At 49.5% G+C, this 17,894-nt stretch overlaps 1 protein-coding gene across 1 annotated transcript; it reads right to left on the bottom strand.

Annotated features, from left to right (window-relative positions):
- Positions 1 to 1,122: 1,122 nt before the first annotated feature.
- Ttll8 (tubulin tyrosine ligase like 8) lies at positions 1,123 to 17,352 on the bottom strand. Its single transcript, XM_050129548.1, has 8 exons — positions 17,130 to 17,352; positions 16,741 to 16,855; positions 15,971 to 16,099; positions 12,307 to 12,493; positions 7,070 to 7,218; positions 4,623 to 4,866; positions 2,896 to 3,331; positions 1,123 to 2,231 (listed from the first exon to the last, which is right to left on the bottom strand). Exons 1-8 carry the CDS (start codon positions 17,283 to 17,285, stop codon positions 1,554 to 1,556), a joined length of 2,094 nt encoding a protein of 697 aa, XP_049985505.1. The 5' UTR covers positions 17,286 to 17,352; the 3' UTR covers positions 1,123 to 1,553.
- Between the last annotated feature and the right edge of the window lie 542 nt (positions 17,353 to 17,894).

The following is a 17,894-nucleotide window of genomic DNA, read 5'->3' as shown; positions in this document are numbered from 1 at the left end:
TGGGTTATTGTTATGATCTTGAGTCCTTCATTAACAAACTAAAAAAAGTCACCAAATTTAGAGATGCTGATTAGATTGATTGTTTTATAGTTGATGGTTTTACATAAAAAATAAAAATATGACAAAGGAGGGAAAAGACGGGTTATAGGGTAGGAAGCAATATTTGCGACAAAAAAAAAAAAAAAAAGGATAAAAGGGGAGTTTCTAACAGAAACCATGACAAGTAAGAGAAAATGGGAACCATGATTTTTTCAGACAGGGGACCAAAGATGCGAGCCAGAACTTTCCAGAAAAGAAAACTGAAGGGGTTGCTAAATATGTGACAACAGCTAATTTCGAGTTCACTATCAAGTGGGATCATGCAAGAAGCCTACTAAGGCTTGACAAGAGGCAAGAGCAGCAGGGGCCAGGGGTGCCTAGATCAACAGCTGCCTGGGGGTGTCGGCCAGAGTGGGAATCAGCACAGTCTACACCCGCAATGGGGTGAAGTGGGGTGAAGCATCCTCCAGATTTATGTCCACCTGGATCCTTTCTTATTTGGGACTAGACTCTCTGCTAATGTCATCTCTGAATGAGGTCATACTAAAGTGTGGGTGGGGGTCGAACCCAAGGATTGCTGTCCTTCTCAGAGGGAATTCTAGGCAGACCCACGGAAGACAAATGCCTGCGTGAAGACTGACACGGGAGTGATGTGGTCACGAGATCACTGGTGGACACTAGGAACTGTAGGAGGGGAGACCTCCCCTAGACACCTCAGAAGCATGGTCTCGCTGACCAGGCTGTTAGAGATAAACTTCCCTGTTTAGCTCCCAGTGTGTGGTTCACTGTTAGAGACACTCTACAGCTTGTCAGAGCTATTGTTTTTGTTGACACTTCTCCACAGAAAGAGGTCTCTAGGTGTGCAGCCCTATGGCTCCTAGAGACACGGTTACAGAGCTGCCCACACAGGGTAGCCAGGCGTAGGCATGGGAGCTGGCGTGGATGTCCTTCCCGCCCAGAGCCTCCACAGGCAACACACACCTGTGTCCAGCATGTGCCAAGCAGCTGCCACATGTCACTTTTACCATCCTTGGCATTAGGGTGCAGTTGTAGAGGTGGCAGTGAGAGCCTGTGCTCCAAACCTCCCGCCCAGGGACACAGAGAGCAAGCAGGTTAGGAGAGCTATAGAGAGGGCCAGGTAGCTGGGGGGCAGTAGAAGATATAGACTAACTAGATCAAGTGATACACCATGGGGCATGAGTATACTTTCACGGAAAAAGGTGGGGGCCTGGCCCAACACTCTCTGAGCCGATGCCAGGTAACAGGTGGCATGTGATGCTCTGGGTGTAGACACAGCCCGTATCACAAAGGTGTCGGCTCCATCTATCAGAATCTTGACGACATTGTGAGCAATAGCCCAGCAATCCCTCCACTTTGCCACGTGATGCTGTTTTGAACACTATAATCTACCCCAGATCCCTGCTCCCCCTAAGAGGAAGCAAGTACTACTGAGGGGATCCCACTGGGACTGTTGCAACAGGACCCCACTCTGCTGCTCACCTCGCCCAGAAACCCTAGTGCCTGAACAGGCCATTGCCTGTGTGTCCCACCCCCCGCCCCTTGCTTGTGAGTTCAGACTGAAGATCGTCTCGGGGCATACCCTTGATCCAGCCCTGTGTCCTGCTCTGGAGACTGCAGCTCGAAGGTCTTCTTCGAGGATTGGGATGGAGCCAGAACTCCTCAAATACGATGGGACAAAAAGGCACAAGCTCCCCATGGTTACCCGAGGCTCTGGGTGGGGGAGACCGGGGCCTCTCCACGGGTTTCGTATTCTGCAGCACCAGGGAAAGGTGCTGTACAATTGTTAAATTTGGATCCGAGTGTTTGGTGAACTGAGTTCTGATAAAAGTGCTTTTGGGGGTCTTACTGTCTCCATGTTGGTAGTTACTAACCGGGAAGGCATACGCAGGCTTTGCTCGAACTCTGCCCTCAGCAGCTGTTACTGGTACAGACCAGGGAGCTGAAAGTACCTTCGCTTCTTCCCGTTTCCAGTTCTGCCGCAGGGCCATTCGGGAGGGCCCCGTAGCTGGATCCGGTAGGGCCCGGGGGCTCCGCACTTTGAGTGGAGTATCTGAGAGCGATTCCGAGAAGCTGAGGTTGGTAATGGGAGGCATTGGCTTCTTGGCTTTCTTCATACTGATCCCTTCCACACAGAGGTCAGAGCCATTGAATGGCGGCAGTTCCACGGCAGGCTGTGAGAAGAGGTGGAGGCTGTCAGGATCCCTGACTCAGAGAGTCGCCTGGCTGGCCCCATGCCAAGCCACCTGCCATGCCTCCGAAGCTTTGTCTGTGCTTCTTCAAGGCTCCGGTACTCACTGGGCTCTTCTTTCAGGCAGAGCCCAGCTCCCTTTCCTCCAGGTCCTGGGGCTCAACCCTCAGGAGTCCAGGGGCAAAAGCCTCAGCACTGACGTGTAACCTGCTAGATCATCCCTGTGGAGAGGCCACTAGAGAGATTTCAGAAAGAGGATAAGGGGCTCTGGAGAGAAACGGTCTAGAAGGGGCTGTGGAGCCTTCCCAGCTATCCAGGCAAGGGCCTCTCCCATTATCCATATAGTTGGAACATGGGAAAATGACAGGTAGGAAGACTAGACTGTGAAGGCCACAGGGCCTAAGTGACAGGGCTGTCTAGATGCTGCATCTAGAATAAACATTTGGCTTGATGCACACAGGAGGTTGAGCTTGGAGCAGATCAGGCAGACCCAGGCTCCTGACAGTCCTGCATGCAGTCAGGACCCCAAAAAACAGGATTTGCATCCCCGACTGACTGGGGATGAGGTGGCTGCCACACAGAAGCTCAGGCCCACCCACCTGGTGGACATACACTAGCAGCCAAGGCAGGGTAGTTCCTATCCTTACCTGCCTCCACAGAAGCTCAAAGTTGCCAATGTCACAGTTTCGGTCCAGTTTGCGGTCCACCACAACCTTGATGGTGTCTTCCTGCACCTGGGCGCAGAGCTGGGCTGTGACAGGAGTGGAGGGGTGCATGGTGGGGCTGGAGTTGATCTCGATGAGCCAGGGCTTGAAGTCTCGCCCCAGGATGAAGTCGGCTCCGTAGAGCTCGAAGCTGTTCTTACGGGCTTCTACATGGTCCTGGGCCACCCGCATGACATTGGCGACTGCTTTCTTCATAGATGGGTAGATGATGCTGCCCCAGGTTCCCCCTCGGCCCCTCTTCTGCAGGTACTCCTGGAAGCGGGTGCTGGTCCACATGTTATGGCCAGGTAGCAGCGGGCTGCGCTCCTTGTCATTCTTGAGACGCCTCTGAATGGAGTTGTTACACAGGTGGATGGCACTGTGGGCAAGTGGGCACAAGTGCTTGTGAGACTGGAGTATGCCAACAACCATTCTACGGGGCCAGCGCTGTCTGCCCAGCTTGTGAGATTGCAGTATGCCAACAACCATTCTACAGGGCCAGCGCTGTCTGCCCAGATTGCCCTGAAGTCACCTTCCCTGGTGCATGGCTGTTGCAGAAGACTTGGGGTAGGGGTTGGACTGCTAGTTCTGCTACCCCAGCGGCAGCCATGGTCCCCCCTCAGCCAGCCTTAGGGAACAGCACAGACTGTACCAAGACATAGCAGAAGCCTGTCAATGCAGAAGCCGCCAACCAACCACGAGGAAAAGTAACCTGCCCAGGTCTCAGTTTCCCCATGTATACATCAGTAGGAGCATGTGAGTCCCTACCTAAAGTCCCCAGTGAGTTAGTTTATCCTCCAGTCTTGCTCTCTGCAGACTTAAAGCAAGCAGCACCTTTTAGAAGACTGGAAGACGCTGTTTGGAGCTAAGGGTATTTTCGTTTGATCTGCAGGTACGGGGCAGACATGTCGCCCTGGGAATTTCTATCCTGTTCTAGAGTGAGGCCTGCCTCACAGCCACATGCAAGAAAGGTGAATATTTAAGATACAGTCCCCCCTCCCCATCTACTTCTTCAGCTTCCGTTTGTATAGCTGGGCTATCCCCCATTCAGACACCATCTCTGGGAATCTTGCATCAGCCTGAGCTGAAGAAGGGTGCATGATATTGCCAAGCACAGAGTTGGTGGCTCAGCTGAGCCCATGCAAAGAGGCTGCATGCAGCTCCCAGACTCCATTTTCAGTGAGTTTCTAGGCTCTGCTATAGGCTCTTGTCCAGAGGCAACACACAGATAGGGGTGGTTGCCTTCAGCTATGCCCAGCTCCATCCCAACTGTGGCCTACCAGGTGTGATTCCAAGGGCGCTGGAGGAAGAGTTCACCCAGCCAAGTTTCTATTGGGCAACCCTCAGCCTCCCATCTGACTCTCCCTTTCAAAGTCCCCTAGGGCATCCAGGCCCCCAACACTGCCTGCCAACTTACAATCACTAAACCACTGAAAGTCCTGGGTCATCCCTGAGGATTCAGGCAGGTTCTCACTATTAACTGGAACGTGGTTTGTCCATCACAAGCACCCCTGAGTATTTGAACCTGGTAGCCCTAAATGCCCTGATGCTTTGGCAGTGATGAACAACCTCGGGGGCTCTGAGTGGCAAACAACCAGGGTCCCTCATCTACACATACCCAAGGGTCTCCTGCTAGGTACGTAGAGGAATGCGGAGCTCCCCCTGCTGACCTGTCCAGCTTGTCCAGGGAGAAGCGCTGTGTGGAGAAACGGAGGTAGCTCTCCTTGTAGAACCAGATGGTTAGGGGGTTCCAGTCTGTGACGAGGAACCACTGTCTGATGTCAAACTTGGTATCGTAGATGAGCATCGGAGTCTCGATGTACTTCTGAACCACCCATTTGTTGTCCTTTGTGGTCTGGCTGTCGGTGGCCACCAGCTCCAAGATGTTCTCCACACGGTCCATGCACACGATATCTCCAAGAACAAAGGTCACACCTTGGCCCAGGGAAGCACAGCCTCCCACCCCCGTAGTTATAATAAGCCTCAATAGCCACCCTGGCTTTGCAGGGATGGATGGGTGTGCATTCAGTGGACAAAGCTACAGTTGGTGCCATCCACTTGTTCAGCCTCCCACCTACTGCCATGGGGCCAACCCTACACTCCAGAGGGCATTCAGAGATCAAAGGAAAAACAGTGCAGAAAGCCACGCAAGAGCACGCTTTAGGGTCTGGTGTGTCCTCGGAGCAGGGCCTCTGGAGACCAGGGAGGGTTAGTGCTAAAGGAGTGAGCTGCCAAATGAGAAAAGCTGGGCACAGGTCGGAGGCATTTAATTCCCCCCCCCCCACTGGCTTTCTTTACTCAGAGGACAATTTCCCCGCCTTGGGCCCTAAAGTAGGTCACATGACTTGTGGCACATGCAAGAAGGAGTGATGTGTGTCACTGTGAGCGGTGTAGGGTAACAGACCCCTCAGCTCTCTTTTCTCTGCCATGACAGTGTAGGATGGGAACAAGGCCACAAGATGGGCAGAGCACCCGTGACCAGGTCAAGGGACACAAGTTCCTGTTGAAAGTTGGGGGCCAGTTACACAGCACCATCTGGTCATCGGTTCTGTTGATAAAAGGCAGAGGGCACAGGTTAAGTTCTCACAAAGCACATGGCTTCCATTTATTTGGCCACAGCAAGTTGAGATCTTGCCTAAAATGAAACCAACAGCTGAGGTAACTTTGGACTGCTAACCAATGGCCACCAGCAGTTGGCAAGAACATATGCAGTGACCATCAGAGAGAAGGGCATTGATTGAGAAGAGCGTGTCTGAACAGCCCACAAAGGATCTCTGGGGATGGCGTCTTCGGTGGGAAGAAGGTGTGGCCCGACAGGTGAGAGTAGACAGAGATTTCTTAGGAAGGGAAGAAGGCTTAGCACAAAGCCCAAGAAGGGACACAGCACATGCTGCCAACCAAGGTCACATCACAGGAGAATGGAGGAAGATCTGACCATCTGCAGGACGCCAGAAGGGAATGGACCACATACACCCAGGAGAATGGAGGAAGATATGACCGTGTCTGTAATACACCAGAAGGGAATGGACCACATAAACCCAGAAAAGAGAATTAAGAACAGAAGACCTTTAGGCTTATATGTGATTAATAAAAAATTAATGATCACATATATAGAGCTGGAGAGATGGCTTGACAATTAAAAGTACTTGTTGCTCTTATAGAGGACCTGGGTTCTGTTCCAACCACTCACATGGGGCTCACGACCACCCAATAACTCCAGGGATTCTGACAACTTCTGGCCTTCACAGGCACCAGGCACACACATGCTGCAATACATACATGCGAGAAAAACACTCATACACATAAAATAAATTAATCTAATTTTTTAAAAAAATCACACAAACAATCTATAAATTAAAAAACTTCAGAAGAGCTCAAGAGACCAACAGGATAGACAAACTAAAAAGCCTGTTTAAACACTACAGAGAAATAGGCTGTTCTATAACAGGATGCAGCTAATGCCAGCGACCAAGGAAATTTTGTAGCCTTAAATTTTTTTATTATTTCACAGGAAAGCCTGGAAATAAACCAACTTAGTATTTAAATCAGAGAGAAGAGGAAATCTCTCATAGGAAAACTGAAACTGTTGACTTTGGAAACACAAGATTAGGAAATTACACACCTGCATGTGTGCACATGAACATGCACACACCATCACACACGTGCATACATGCACACAGCATTAAGAAAGAAGGGAAGGTAATGCTGACTGCAATTTGGGCAGATGAGGCAGAAAGTGTGAAGGGGGGTGAGTAACCCACAGGCGAATTTTAAGAGGGGTTTGGAATTTGCCTCTGACGGTTCTAGATTTACAGTGGATCCATGGGATGGGAAGTACACTGCTTGAGATGAAGGTCCTCCACCCGTCTTAGAGGCCAGAATAAGCCAATTGCTAAGATCAAGGTAACACACACACAGAACAAAACACCCCTAAAATAACACTCTGTGATTATTTAGTGGATGGACACAAATGAGGAAATCTGAGCTAAATCAGCAGACTCCAGAGCAGCACTGACAGACACCTCCTCCTCCAGCGCAGCTTGGGCACCCCTGTCCGGCCTCAGCAGCACTGCTTGAACCCTTTCTCTGTCACAGAGCATCTGCCCAGTGAACTCACCTCGACCTCGGGACTTTGCTGCGGGCTTTATGATCCAGATGTTCCGAATCCCGTCGATCTCTGTCTGAGGGTTCACAGAACTGATCTTACTCAACAGAGTCTGGCACTGTGAAAAGTAACTTCTCGAATCAAGGATGAAAGCATCGCCGCTAAAAAGCAAGATCCAGAAAGGGCATGAGGGGCTGAGAGGCAGCATTCAGCCCCAGTGATTGGTGGGTGCCTCTGCTCTAGGACAGGTGAATGGCTGTCTGGCAAGAAAGGATTAGGGGCAGCAGGATGTCTACCAACTGAGGAGACCTGGGATGGACCTTAGAGGTTGTACCTGGACAGGGTGTATCAAGAAGTAATGACCTTAACTAGGCATGGTGGTGCACGCCTCAAACCCCAGTACTTAGGCAGAGGCAGGAAGATCTTTGTGAGTTCTACACCTTCATGGTTTATATATCAAGTTCAAGGACAATCAAGGTTACATAATAGAGAGTCCCTGTCTCAAAAAAGGAAAGAGAGAGAGAGAGAGAGAGAGAGAGAGAGAGAGAGAGAGAGAGACCCTGATACATGGATCTGGATTGCCTATATCGGCAAGAATACCAATCCTGTTCCCAAGGGAAACCAGAGATGGGTCCCTGTGCCAAGACACTGCCTGCACTGCTGTTTCCAGAAAGATCCTTATAGAGGAAGCCAAACTGCAATGCAGACTTACCTGCCCCCACAGTAGCAGCCAGGATATTGTCCTGTGACCTGGACTATCAACCTGACCCCAGGTCCTTGTTGGTGACTTCAGACTTGTAGGGAAAGGCCTAACTTAGAAAGCCGCCATAATCTCAGGGTCTAAGGACAGGGATCAGGAGAGATGTTCTGAGCAGTTTTCAGAATTTGAGGGTACACTACAGGCAGCTGGGAGAGAGACATCCACGACAACACCCACAGCCCCTCTCGGGTTTTGTGGGAGTCTCCTTATGTGGGCAGACACAGTACAATGGGGATTGTTCAGTGCAGGCTCCCTGCACACTGGCCACAATTCTGGCTGCAGCCCCCCGGGGATGGGAGCAAGGGGACAGGATACATGTGTGTTCTGTCCACCTGCTGGGAAAGGAGGGCAGCGTTTAGGAAAACGTGCATGATGGCCATCCCTGCCATGTGGGTTGGAGTTCTAACTATTGCCAGTTTCCACCCCTGGGAGCAGGAAACAGGTTGGCGTATAAGTGATCTTTCCTTTACTGGCCAGTTACCAAGCAGATGTGGTCTTCCTCCACAGATGTTACACACTGATCAACTCCACAGTGATAGGACAGCTCTGTCAGAATCAGTACAACGCAAACAGGTACGGATAACCCCCAGGGTCCTCATAACACTGTCTGGTCCAGCTAGTGCAATGACTAAAGCAATATCAGCAAGAGCCGGACAGCATGGATGCTTTCACCACTGTGGCTCAGGAAGGTAAGCGTCTTGCTATCCAGTGGGAAGGAACTGCCTATGATCTCTGCAGGACACTGGAGCCGGGGCTCTGGAAGTCACCCGTGAAGGTGGGCCAGCACTGGACTTGTGTGTCACCATGCCATTATGCCTCTGTCACATAACAAGAGGATGGAAACTGTAGAAAGTTAGGAGGTAGCTGAAAACAGAGTAGGAACCTGGCCTGTTTCAACAAATGTTCAGATTCTGGACATCTCCATGCCCGCCAAAGAACAGATAGGGTCCCTGCAGGTCCCAGGAAGCGTAGCCTCTTGGCCTTCTGGGTCCCGACACAGAAACACCCATGTGGGAACCTGCCAGTCTCTTCAAGGATCAACCCCGTCCCCGCCCTCACCCCCGGGCTCTCAGCGGGCTGTGAGGCATCTAAGGGTAGAGTCACAGCAAAGCAGCCCAGAACCTGCTCTCCTGACAGGGTCACTTCACACGGCATTGGAACCCAATGCTGCCACCCAGTGGTGAAGCCTCAGGTTCTCCTTCAATAGAGGTTTAAGAAAAATGTGGCTGAGTATAGAAAGTCCTAACAGAGAAAGCAAGTTCGCTATTTTTTTGCTTGTGTGTACTCTTTTGTCTTTATCGCCAGCTCAAAAGACACACAGCATGGGCTGCTCAGAAAGTTCTCCAGGTTTACGTCCCAGTTGACGGGAGCTCTTCATCACTGTCACTTTCTACCACAGGGACAGGCTCTGTCTCTCTAGAATGTCACACTCGTGGTCCGGAACATGGGGACCTACACAGCCTCATAGCTGACTGTGCCATTTGCAGTCCCTGCTCTGACACGGCTAGGGGTGGTCAGGTCTGGGCTCCCTGCATCTTTCCGAGGCTGGGTGCTTCCATTTCTCCAGGGATGGAAGAGCTGGGTCATAGGGCATCCAGTTCTTGCTTTCCCACCAGCATTGCACTAGAGCTGTTGACTTAGGCCAGCACTTGGTGCGCTGGTGTGCACAGGATCCATCATGGGTGGGTTTTTTGTTGTTGTTGTTGTTGTTGTTTCTTTTTCCTTTTTCAGCTTTTGAGACAGTCTCATTTACAGCACAGTCTAGCTTTGAGCTCAAGATCCTTCGGGGTGATGGGAGCTACCTCCAATGGTTCACTGTAGTTCTGATAAGCTCTGATACAGGGCACTTATCTAATCTGATTAGACAGCTGAGTTTGTCTTTCATCAAGTATCTGTTCCATTTTTTTTCTTCTCTTGAGACAGGGTCTCGTGTAGCCCAGTAGCTATGAACTTGCTGTGAACCTGAGAATGACCTTGAACTTCTGATCCCCTGGCTACTACCCCGAGTGCTTGGGGTTATAGGCACTAGCCACAGCATTCAGCTTAGGTGATGCTGGAGATGGAGCTCGGGGCTTCACATACGACACAGAAGCCCTCTGCCAACTGAGCATTTCATTTGGAACTTCTTTTCTCTGACTGTAGTTCACTCTGTAGCTTCTGAATTTGAATGTCCGTCAGGTGTGCGGACAGTGGATCTGTCTCTAGTTTGTAGCTTCTATTTTCACCCTCTTTACAATGCTTTTTGAGAAACACAGTTCGTAAGCCAATGCACAACAGTTTTTAAATCAATGTTCCCCTGTTAATTACTAGTGGCTAATAAGTGCAAAGATACAGCCATCTTGATCAGGAAGGAACTATGTCTGGAACAACTCATGCAGGGGAAAATGAAGACAACTCCTGCAGGGAGGGAGAGTAAACAGAGCATGCTCCTCCTTTGATGGATTAGATCATGAACATGTGTTTTAAAGCAGTGTACTAGTGTTAGATAGATGAACAGTACATGGAACATAGCCAGGAACAGACAAGCCTATCAGGAGGACTCCCAGGTAAGAGACCCACGGGACACAGCATAACACACACACACACACACACACACACTTGGAGTCCCAGGAAGAGAAGAGAGAAGGAAGTAGAAGCAAAGATGTAGAAGTAATGACGAGAGTCTGAATTTGAGGGGAAAGTGTCAACCCCTGGTTCAAAGACGCCACACAAACTCTAACAAGAATAATTTCAAAGAAAAGCACTACTACAAACATAGTAAGAAAACTACTAAAACCAAAGACAATCTTAAGGCAGCTGGAGAAAAAGGTACTACTTCCTTTCAAAAGAGGGAAGACACCGGCAGGAAATTCCTGATCAAAATGGCATGAGTTAGAAGACAGAATAGCATCCAAACATCAACCTATCTTTGCAAATTGAGAACTCTATTCTGGAGAAAAATCTCTCAAAAGTGAAAAATGTTCATCTTTTGAGATTAAAAAATGGAGAAAGTTTACACCTCTTGCCTTTACAAGAAAACATATTAAGAGATGTTTTTATGAACAAAAATGGCTGATATATAAAAACATGAAAGTGACTGTTCACAGCAACAGCAAGCATGTCACAGGCTTTTTAAATGAAGATAGAGGATGAGAGTTGGCTCAGGGGTTAAGAGCATTTACTGTTCTTGCAGAGAACCCAGAGTTAGCTCCTAGCACCCACATCAGGCTCACAGTCGCCTGTAACTCCAGGTCCAGGGACTCTGTGGGCACCTGATGCACCTGAATGCACACTCATGTAGGTACACATGCATACACATAAATAAAAATAAATAAAACAAAGATAGACAGAAATGAATGACAAGAGTGTCCGGAATAGGAGGAAGTATGTCACATCACACTGTCATGACGAGAGAGAGAGAGAGAGAGAGAGAGAGAGAGAGAGAGAGAGAGAGAGAGAGAGAGAGAGCGGGCTAATTAAAGATGAATAATAAAACATAAAGAAGGGTTTGGGAGCAGTGGCTAGACCCTGTCTCAAAACAAAAACAAACCTATATTGTAACTTTTAGAATTGTCCTAAAAAAAATCAAGAGTCTTGCTATATATACCCCATGCTGGCCCAAGACTCAGTGCATAGCCCAGTCTGGCCCTGATTTCAAGCCCTTCCTGCCTCAGTCTCCCGAGTGCTGGGATTACAGGCATAAGTCCACAGAAGAGAGTGGGGAAAGCAGAGGAGAGGAGGGGAGGGGAGAGGTGAGGACAGGGGAGATGAGAAGGAAAATGCTTAGTAACCAAATGGAAGGAGGGGTCAAAGGGTGAAAATACCCATGACAGTATGTGGGGGTTATCATGTTCCTCTGGAACAAGAATTGCCTCCCTGATTTTGTCCCCGTAGGGTATCTGGGCTTCTTCCAACCTCTGTTTTGTTCCTGGTGGTGACCACAGCGGGTGTGAGGCTGAGGAAGGTAGGGAAGGAGTATTATTACGAGGGCCTTGGCAGTGAGGAATGACCAGCATCCTGATGGACTGAAGGCCTGGGATGCACCTCCACCTGCCAACACTCATCAGAGCCTGCCAGGCCCTGAGCAGTACAAACTCACGGGGGCTATTGTGGGTCCAAGGGGGGGGGTCAAGCATGAAAGGAGCTGGGAAGGTACAGAATGAGACATGGTCCCCAGAAGACACTCATAGGTGGTATCATATTTGTAAACAAATACCAGAAAGTTTTGGTACCCCAATAGCCAATAGGCACCCATGATACCCAAGGCAGGTGCTTCAACATCAGACTATTCCAAGACTCAGGAGGCATCCCAACCTCAGACACAGGTACTTATCTACTCAGAGGTAGATAAGCACCCCGATACCTACACAGATGCCCAGACATGTGACAATCATCCCGACATCAAGGCACGTGCCCTCAACACCCAGAGAGGTGCTCCAGCACCCAGACATGCATCCCAGTGTGTGCACGGGGACACCTCTGGTGTCAAGGCGGTGGGGTGTCATCTTACTGAACCAATAAGTAGTACTGCTTTGTCAAGTCTTTCCATTCTTCCTCAGTCAAGGCTCCCGTGCTGGTCTCTGTCGCATCAATGTCCTCGTGCTCCAGCTGTCCCAGGTAGGCCTGGCACACCTTGCATGCCGTGTCCACAAGCTGTCCGGAGAGGCCTTGGGACTTGTGGTCATTATTTTCTGGATCTGGAATTCAAGCCCATGCACTTGAGTGTGAGCTCCGCCCAGGGCGCGGAGGCTGCCCTCCCGTTCCTACCACCTCTCCCCTGGGGAAGGAGGGTGACTCCTCCCCTTCACCAGTCTTGTCAACCTCACGGTTCAGCATCACTGCTGCCACCAGGAGCTCACGCTCTGAAACTAGACTTGGAGGGCATGACAGGGAGGAGATCGTACTTTTGAATCGTCACCAAAAGCATGACCAGACCTGTGCTGCTGACACCTGTGAGCACTTTGAGCAGCTATGATTGCTAATTCCTACTGCCCACAGAGTTTTCTGTACCACATACACGGGGAGCGTTGGTTGGTCCTGGCACCTGGACCCTGCCTTACACAGCGTCTCATCCCTTCTCAACCCCGTGATTCAGGCAGGACCACTGTTGAGTCTCAGGAAGTACAGACTGAAAGTGGACTTAACGTGGACTTCCTGGTAGCTGTAGGTTACCCAGGGAGGTAGCAGGTCTGCAACATAGATAGGGAATGTCTGGGGGCTTCAGGCACAGTGTTGGTAGAGACATGGCACTGAGGAGTGTTGTGATGGGCACAGGAGGCTCACTGAGCATGCTGCAAAGCCAGAGCAGGAAGCTTATGTGGCAGTTTCAGAGAGTACAAGGGGCCTGTGAAATTCACAGAACATAAACAAACCATTTAAAATTGAATGTGGGCCGGGAGGTGGTGGCGCACGCCTTTAATCCCAGCACTCGGGAGGCAGAGGCAGGCGGATTTCTGTGAGTTCGAGGCCAGCCTGGTCTACAAGAGCTAGTGCCAGGACAGGCTCCAAAGCTACAGAGAAACCCTGTCTCGAAAAACTAAAAGAAAATAAAAATAAAAAAATAAAAGTGAATGTGGGGTGTAAATGTAACTACTCTCCTAAGTAAAAAGTTGAGCTAAACAATGAACAACTAGTTCTTGATCTTCCAAAGAAGAGAGGTCAAAGATAAAACCAATGTCCCAAAAATTAGAGAGAGAGAGATGTTGGAGAATATTATTTTAAGATGTGTGACTTATGTTTATATTGCATTTGTTTAACTCTGTGAAGCTGTGATTCTTTACCTGTCTAAAAAACAAAAACCTGATGGTCCTAATAAAGAGCTGAATGGCCAGTAACAAGGCAGGACAAGGATAGGAGGGACTGGCAGGCAGAGTGGATAACTAGAAGGAGAAATGAGGAAGAGAAGGAGGAGGACATCAGGGGCCAGCCATTCAGCTCGCTACACAGAAAGTAAGATTTACAGAAGTAAGAGAATGGGAAACACCCAGAGGTAGACAGGATAATATAAGTTAAGAAAGCTGACGTTTATAACTAAGAATAAGCCTCTGTATGATTTATTTGGGATATGGATGGCAGACTCCCCCCACCAAAAAAAAGCCAAAAGAGTAAAACATCATATAACAGAGAGAGATATGGAGAACCATGGCTAAGTGGAATGCTAATCTTCATGGGATGAATGAGAATAGGAAACTGGGCTGTGGGGATGTAGCCACATGCCATAAATTGTGGAAAAGGAGATGAGGAAACAATGGGGAGAGGGGGAGAGGAATAAAGAGGGAGAGAGAGAGACAGAGACAGAGTGACAGAGACAGAGAAAACAGTACCAACTATGGCAGCTGTCAATCAATAATCACCTTCAACACCGATGGCCTACACATACCAGTAAAAGATGACCAGAGTAGATTAAAAACTACCTTAGATTAAAAGTAAAGAGACAGGAGAAAATATACCATGCTAACATCAGTCAAAAGAAAAGTAAAAAATCTGTGTTATCAGGCAAAGCAGACTACAGAGCAAGGGAAATGGTCAGGGGTAAAAGGAGCTTTGTGCAGTGAAAGAGTCAATTCTCCAGAAAGACGTAACAATAATTAATCTACATGTACCTAACAACAGACCTTCAGTGCAGCAAATACTGACACAGCTCAAAGGACAATTGAAATATACCCATGATCATAGAAAGAGACATCAATACCTCCCTATCCAGATGGGCCCATGGCTCAGGCCTGCCATCTCAGCTATTCCAGAGGTTGAGGAACACTGACCACACGTTAAGGCTTGGCTAGTTACAGAGTGAGCTCAAGATCAGCCTAACCAAGACTCTCAAAATTTAATGAGGGCTGGGCTATGAGCTGAGCATTTAAAATTAGTATAAGCCTCAGAGTGGTTATTTGGAAGTGGCTGCTGGGAAAGGAAAACTCTGCTCACATATGGTGCCCAAAATGGGGCTCCAGATGTTGCAAAATTTCTTTACTGTTTAATAACAAACAAAATCTGTGCACAAATATTAAAGAACAAAAGGGGAGCCGGAACCAAATCACAAGCCACCACTAACATCCATAGTCACTCGCCCCTTACTTGAAAAGGCCCACACCCTTCTCTGCTCTGCCTTTTTTCTCAGTCACATCCGTCCCCATTGAAAACCCTGCCTCTTAGACCTAAATGCTCCTCTCAATTGGCTAGCAGACCGGTGAAAGAATTCCCATAAACAATTTATGCATAGAAGTCTATAGCAGTTTGATCCATGATAAGTGTCTGTTAGTGGGCGAATGGATATATAACCCAGCACATACGGACAGTGAACTGCTCAGCCCTGATCACAAAGCTTCAAACATGAAAAAACTTCAAAGCCTGCTGTTAAGTGAATGAAACCATTGCCAACAGGTTGCATACTGTAGGTCCCTATTGTAGACATCCTGAAAAAGTAAGAACCATAGAGGCAGGAGAAAGGGCCAGGAGCTGCAGGAACTACCTCAGTCACGCATAAGCAGCCAGGGGCCCTTCGTCACAGGTCTTGACAAAAACAACCTCCACTACAGCCTGAAGCTGCCTTACTCACAGATCACTTTTTAAATACATCCTTTAAATGTTTTAACATGCCAAAGTTTACTTTCCAATAGTTTTAATATATGTACCCCTGGCATGGGGACATTGACAGTGGGGTGCATAGGGACCCAGGGTGGATAGGAAACCAATGTACCTTCTGCCAATTTTGCTGTGAGCCTGAATCTGTTCTAACAAACAAACTGGATTGAAGCAGACTACAAAAAAACCTTTAAGCCAGGTCACTGCTTGTGTGTCCACCTCACACAGAGCTGCTACTGAGGTCCTCTTCCATGGGCCATATGGAGGGTCACAGCAGTGACCATTGGTTAGGAACAACACCCAGGGGACAGGACTTAGTTTGATCATGAAATAAGGGTGCCTGGTGCTGATATGTTGTGAAAATAGAATGACTGAGGTCTCAGCATACAGTCAAAATGAGAACAGGGTGGCCATGAGAATCAGAGCTGAACCAGAAGCACCGGTGTCTCTTTTTCATGCGCGTGTGACCACCAAAGCAGCAATGTCCAACCTGTCCATCATCCATAGAGACTCTGCCTCGCACAGAGACCTGTGCTGTTGACCAGACACCCTACCCTGCTAAGGCCCAGAAGCCCGGCCCCATAGGTGTGTACCTTTCTTGGGGCTGGGATCATCATTCTTGGCCTCCTCCTTCTTACTCTTGGCCTTGATTTTGCTGCAGTAATTCTGGTGGTTGACTACCCACTTGAGGATGCTGGAAGCCACTGTGCGCCGAAAGTCATCTGGAAGGGACACCAAGGCCTCGCTCCCACTGCCCACCCAGAGTGGAGAGGCAGCAGAGCACGCCACGTGGGTCTGCCTGCCACCCTCAGCAGGTGCTTCCGCACCTTCCCCTAGCTGCTCATCCACCTGTCCACACCCAGTCCCGACAGCTCTTCCTTCCAGCCACCGCTCTTCCCTTCTCCTCTGTTGTCCCTGCCCACAACCCCTCAGAGACCTGAGGGATATTCCCAGAACCCTCTGAGGAGGAATCTAAGGGGTCTTTCTGGACATCCTGGACCATCTAGAGCACAGCCCTCCTCTACTGAGGGGGTCTTAATTGAACTCTCCTAGCACATAAGCAGGCAGCTTAACTGAGCATCCTGCAGACCCAGGCTGGAGTTGAGCCCAGGCTCTGAGCAGCAGGGTGTCCACACAGAGAGTGGAAGTAGGCGGTGAACCTCTGAGCCAGTGTTGCCCGAAGCCCCCTGTGTCCCCTCAGAGCCAATACCTGAATACTTAAGGTCTCTCAGCTCCAGGTGACTCCTCCCACACTGCCAACACTGCCTATGCCTGGCCTGGCCCTTACGAAGTGGACCAGAGACTGGAGTCCTGGCCCTCGGGAAGTGTGGTATGGTGCCTCAGAATGGCGCGGGTCACTCACCCAAGAATTCCTGCTTCTCGCTCTCGGTGCAGAGGCCATAGCAACGTGGGAAGAAGGTGTCAGGGTTGGCCTGGACGTACCAAGGCAGGCTTCTCATGTTCACACACAGCCCAATCTCCAGAGAGAGCAGTGCATTAGGGACCTCAGTGGGCAGCCTCACACAAAGTAAACTCCACTGGGACCCATGGCTTTGGCTTGACCCATGTTCCCTAAGAAGGGGGCTTTCATGGCATGAGAGTACCCAGAGTGGGAAGAACAGGGGTGCGTGCGGGTGGGTATACGGGACAGGAGGCAGCAGGTGTTTGGGGGAGGAGCTGGAACCTGAGCAGTCTCTGGTTTTCAGGGGCCCACCCCCTCGGATGAAGCCCTGGGCGGAGCCTCCCATCCACCTTGGTGGTGAACGATGCTGTCTTCCCGTAGTGGTTCAGCATCTGGTCACAGGTCAGGCTGTGATAGTCCACAACGTCCCTCTTGATAGTCCAGAGGAGGTATGGCATCTCATTCTTTACCAACCTGGACTGGCAAGAAGAGCCCTCTATCAACATCCAGCATTCAGAAATCTATTCCGTTGAGGTGCTGGGGACCCAGCTGAGAACTGGGGGGTGGAACAGAAGCTAGACTATACTCTGATAATTATGGCTGAAGGCTCCATCTTAGCAGAAGTCACATGGCTGCCGAGGGCTCGATGTGTTGTTATGGGGACAACCCCAACCACATGGGGTGTCTGCTGCCCAGAAGCCAGCTGCTTTTCTTGACTTGGGGCTGAAGGAAAACTGGAACACCTAAACCTGGTGTTTAGGTGGGACTCAGAGACACGCTAACTGTTGCCTGGAGATGAATGTGGTACTCTGGAGCCTGGGAGAGTGGTCCAGAGGATGCTTACTGCCAGAACCCCTAGGAGGCAGCTTCTTCCCACTGGATCTGGCACTCACAGCAGAATAAATTAGACGAAGTGCACAGCCAGCTATAAAAATGGAATTAATCCCATAAATGCAATGTGCTTACTGAGCACCTGTTAGCTAACTCTCTGTCCATTTTGTTTGTTTTAGCACTGATTCTAACACAGAGACATTCTGGACACATCTATTCTTTTAAATTACATGTATGCAAAGACGTCCACTCTGCAACTAACCTTCTTGTCCTCTTTATAGAAG

This window comes from Alexandromys fortis, unplaced genomic scaffold, assembly GCF_014885135.2.
Source record: "Alexandromys fortis isolate MF-2015 unplaced genomic scaffold, M_Fortis_MF-2015_v1.1 scaffold_28, whole genome shotgun sequence".
Classification (NCBI taxonomy): Eukaryota; Metazoa; Chordata; class Mammalia; order Rodentia; family Cricetidae; genus Alexandromys; species Alexandromys fortis.
The sequence above is the reverse complement of the archived record's forward strand: the minus strand, read 5'-3'. Positions and strand labels throughout refer to the sequence as shown.

Excerpts from the sequence above, each read along its gene's own strand:
- Ttll8 (XM_050129548.1), bottom strand. The coding sequence starts at position 17,285 with ATGTTGATAGAGGGCTCTTCTTGCCAGTCCAGGTTGGTAAAGAATGAG. Across the intron at positions 7,219-12,306 it reads CAGTACTACTTATTGGTTCA|CGGCGATGCTTTCATCCTTG; the intron begins GTAAGATGACAC and ends CTTGCTTTTTAG. Across the intron at positions 4,867-7,069 it reads AGCAAAGTCCCGAGGTCGAG|ATATCGTGTGCATGGACCGT; the intron begins GTGAGTTCACTG and ends TTGTTCTTGGAG.